This window comes from Austrofundulus limnaeus, unplaced genomic scaffold (assembly GCF_001266775.1).
Source record: "Austrofundulus limnaeus strain Quisiro unplaced genomic scaffold, Austrofundulus_limnaeus-1.0 Scaffold106, whole genome shotgun sequence".
In the NCBI taxonomy this organism is placed as follows: Eukaryota; Metazoa; Chordata; class Actinopteri; order Cyprinodontiformes; family Rivulidae; genus Austrofundulus; species Austrofundulus limnaeus.
The window spans coordinates 1512949-1517135 of NW_013952508.1; the positions used below are offsets into that span (position 1 = coordinate 1512949).

The following is a 4187-nucleotide window of genomic DNA, read 5'->3' on the forward strand; positions in this document are numbered from 1 at the left end:
CTCCTAAATCACTCGTACGCACAATTTAAGAACAAATCTGTGCGTACGAACGGTTCTTGCATGAGACCCATTGAGCTAAATAAGATCAAATCTGCTGACTTGTGTTGTGAAATGAGACATTTTCCTGTTTATCTTCTGTTAATAAATCCATAACACAAACAGCTTTTCTGACATTATTTAAAACATTAGATAGATTATATAAACTGTAAAATATTAATAATAATTGGATTAATATTATTAATAGTTTTTATGACTTCTACACCTTTTTTTCTGCTCTGTTGTCAACATGTACAGTAATGGGAAATCCAGACTCTTGCCCGTTTAGCGTTAGCCGTTAGCTTCACCAGCCGATCACACGGTCACCTGGTTTCTGAGCGCTCCAGCTGTTCTATAGAACCTCCTTGGTTCAGACACAGACTGAACAACACACACTCAGTTAAATGACTCTAAGGAGACCAAACCATCAGCCCTCCACCACCAGGCTGACAGCTGGGAGGAGTTGTGTTGATGCCATGTTCTATTTTAGGCTTTCTCATGTACATCACGTTACTGATTGAATATCAATAACTTCCAAACAAGTCATTGATATTCAAGCTATCATCTAACAGCCCTTATGACCTTTAACCTTTAACCTGCTAACTGAGAGGATAAAGTCTGATGGTCCTTCCTCTAAGCACTGCACAGTCTGATCTTCAGGGTAAATTTGTTAGGACGTCCACTCCTGATACGTTTGGTAGCTGTGTTCATCTAATCAGCAAATGAACCAACTGAACATTTCACATCACATTCAAATAGAGTCTCAGATCCAGTGCAACATACAGTATCTTATATTTTAGCCAGAATCTTTTTGTTTTCGTGTACAGTAAATTTCCACACCTTTGAGGATGGCCAGAGCCTCTCCAATCCTGCGCAGGCTGACTGCTCCCTCCTCCACATCTTTCATTGTGACCGGTGAGTGGACGGGACTGGATACAGAGCTGCGCAGATACTCCACGAAGCCTTCCAGTTCACTACCATGAGAAGAAGAGAGGGAATGAGAGAGGAGGTGAATAAACTGTAGAAGACTTTGCATTTACTGGACAAATGGACAACTAATAAAGACTCCGTGTGGACCACAGGGAATCATCAGGCCCTGTAGATGTTTCAACGTTAACCTAAAAGATCCAACACAACCTTCAGATATTTTAATACTATTCTGAGTACAGTTGGGCATAATCGTATCGTGTGCAGTAAATCATCAGAAAAACATGAATCGATTATTTTTTGGCACTTGACGATTAATACGATTAACGCCACCAGGCAAGAGTCCACTCGGTGCTCCTCTCCACTTCAAATATGACGAATATTTAAAAAAGTTCTGCAATTTATTATTATTTATTTATCGACACAATTAAAAATTTGAAGTACAGCCTCAAGTCTGTAAATTTGACACAATTTGGAACAGATTTTTACGAAGAGCAAATCCTTCCCACTAAATTGGTCATGTGACCAGGACATAAGCGTGCCCAGGGACTCCACTGGATTAATTATCAAATTAATCGTTATTGGCTAAATACCACAATTAATCGTGATTAATTATTTTGCCAATATTGCCCAACCCTAATTCTGAGATATAAGTGCCTCTCATGAAGGAAACATTAGTAAAATTAGTTGGTTTGTTTTCATTATATCATAGTTTGTACTGATTAGGCAATGGTTTGAACTGATAATGAATGATTTAAGAGTCAGTTCCTTTCAGTGTGAGACCATGGTACTCAACCAAAAAAGGCTGGAATGGCCGTTAATGAGTGGTGGTAGGATGGAGCAGGAGATTGACGGATTGGGGCCTCCTTCTCAGTAATGAGGTCGTTGCTTTGGTCGGTCATGGTGAAAAAAGGGCTGAGTTTAATGGCAAAGCTCTCGGTTTACTGGTCTGTCTTTTCAAAGGTGGCCATGAAAAGCCAAACGTCACCAAATCTGCGTCTGTTCTGTGCCATTATGTCAATTGTCATTCATTTATATTTTTTATTAGATTTGTGGTTTCAATTTTTGACATATGTGACCCATCACATCGAAACGAGGATTAAGTCTAAAAGTGAGATATGGAGAAATAGGCAAATATAGTGTTTTGATTAAAACATTTGCAAAAATTGCATTTTGTCAAAACATAATGAATAAAAAGCCTTATCAATGTATCAGTTGAATGAACTGTCTGAAATATAATCATAAAACAAAAATTTGAAGCACGTTTATGAGCAGTAGCAACCAATAACCTGATTTTGAGGAAGAATTCCTTAAAATTTTGAGACTTTCCATGTGAGCTAGCAAAGTTTTGTTTATTTTCAGCTGGGAAATCTCAATATTCAAATATAATTTGAGGTTTCCTCTTTATAAGGACATCAAAAATTCTTCATTGAAATCACATAAATTATGATTCAGACCAAATATTGATGTATTATTGTAACCAACAAGACAAATTAAGTCATATATATGGATTTACACAAAATGTAGCTTCTAAAGCCAGGAATCTGAAAATGTAATTAGGTCATTTTGACCAAATTTGACTTAATCCTCATTTTGATATGATGGGTCACATGTACTATGTTATATATGTTGTTGTGTGTGAGAAATATGGTTTAATGAGATTTGCACGGCATTCTTTTCTTATTTTATTCTTCACGTCTAACATGTTTTTATTTGTCTTTCCTTCCAGTGAAGCTATGCTTGGAAGAGTCGTTTGGTTTTTTATATCTTTTTCCTGCCTCTGACCTCAGCCAGTCAAAGCAGATTGCTGCCCATCCTGAGCCTGGTTCTAGTTTTGCTTCTTCTGGAGGTTTTATCCTTTTAAAAGGGAGTCATTCCTTTCCACCTTTGCCAATGTGCTGCTCAGGATGGGAGACTGTGGTGAAATAAAGCTTCAACACAATCTGCTGGCTTCCTTGTATTGATAATTTTGACTAAATGTCATTTTACATGTGATTTTTTTCATACAGAGGCCCTGAGGTGACGTTTGTTGTTTAAATGAACTGAGATGAACTGAAATTGTACTCTGAAGCTTTCTCTATATTTGTCTTTTCGTCACATTGACTCCAGTTATTCACTGATATATGCAGACATACGCTGTCTCCTTCTTCTTCGTTGGTAATCTACAGCTATAACTTCAGAAGGGCTGATTGGCCTTTTCAACAATTCCTCTCTTGTTCTGACATCAGGCTCAGTGGTGCAGCTAAAATCAAATCATCGGTGGCGTGCAGGACACGGCACAGTCACATCAGCAGGCATACAGTCAATGTGAAGATGCATATTGTTAAAAATAGAGGCGGGGGATGGGAGGTGACTTGATCTGAGACGACATGGTCTTCCAGAGACATCAGAGCTCAGAGCAAAGTTTTCTTCTATAAGCTTCGATAGCTCTGCTAACAGAAGGCTGCATCGCAAGCAGGAGTCTCTCCAGATGAGAGTGATACAGTGATCTGTCTGCACACCAAATCACACACCATTAACACAATACCAACACATCAAGATGGAACAGATGGCTCAGAAAGGTCAGTGTTGCTCAGTCCAACCAGAAGGATGTGGCACATGTCTGTTTCCATGATGCACAGATGCTAAGATGTTTGTTGGTACTCTCTTAGCCCATTGAAGCAATGCTTCGTGTTTATCTGCATGCATTTAGTACACTGAAAAAAATAACTTGTAAGATGTACTTGAAAAAAATCCTCTAACAAATTTGCACTAACAGTTGTTAAGTAAATTTAAATGCTACAAATTCATGTAATATTTACTCAACGTTATCTAATAGAAGTTATTAAGAATATAGTTGAAGATTTGTGAATAAATCAGGTAAATTTTAATTACTTTGCTCAATTAAATTTTGTAACATATACTTGATCAAATTAAGTAAAATTTACCTGATCTATTCATAAATCTTTAACTATATTCTTAATAACTTTTACTAGATAATGATGAGTAAACATTACTTGAATTTGTAACATTTAAATTTACTTAACCAACATTAGTGCAAATTGTTACGAGGATTTTCTCTAGTAAATCTTACAAGTTCTTTATTACAGTGCACGTGTCAAGCACAATATTGTAGCATGACACCTCACAGCTACAGAGAGAGGTGTAGCTCATGTTGTGGTTCAAAACTTCACCACCACGTGGTGGTTTTGAAGAACCTTTATTGGATTCTTCTTCATGAACAA

General features: G+C 37.2%; 1 protein-coding gene across 1 annotated transcript in view; it reads right to left on the bottom strand.

Moving 5' to 3' along the window:
• Positions 1-4187, bottom strand: part of si:ch211-207d6.2 (sickle tail protein homolog) — a gene marked incomplete in the record, with an annotated part of 73176 nt that overhangs the window by 23338 nt on the left and 45651 nt on the right. The window contains 1 exon segment of the mRNA XM_014013844.1: positions 877-1010. Coding sequence (XP_013869298.1) covers positions 877-1010 — 134 coding nt within the window.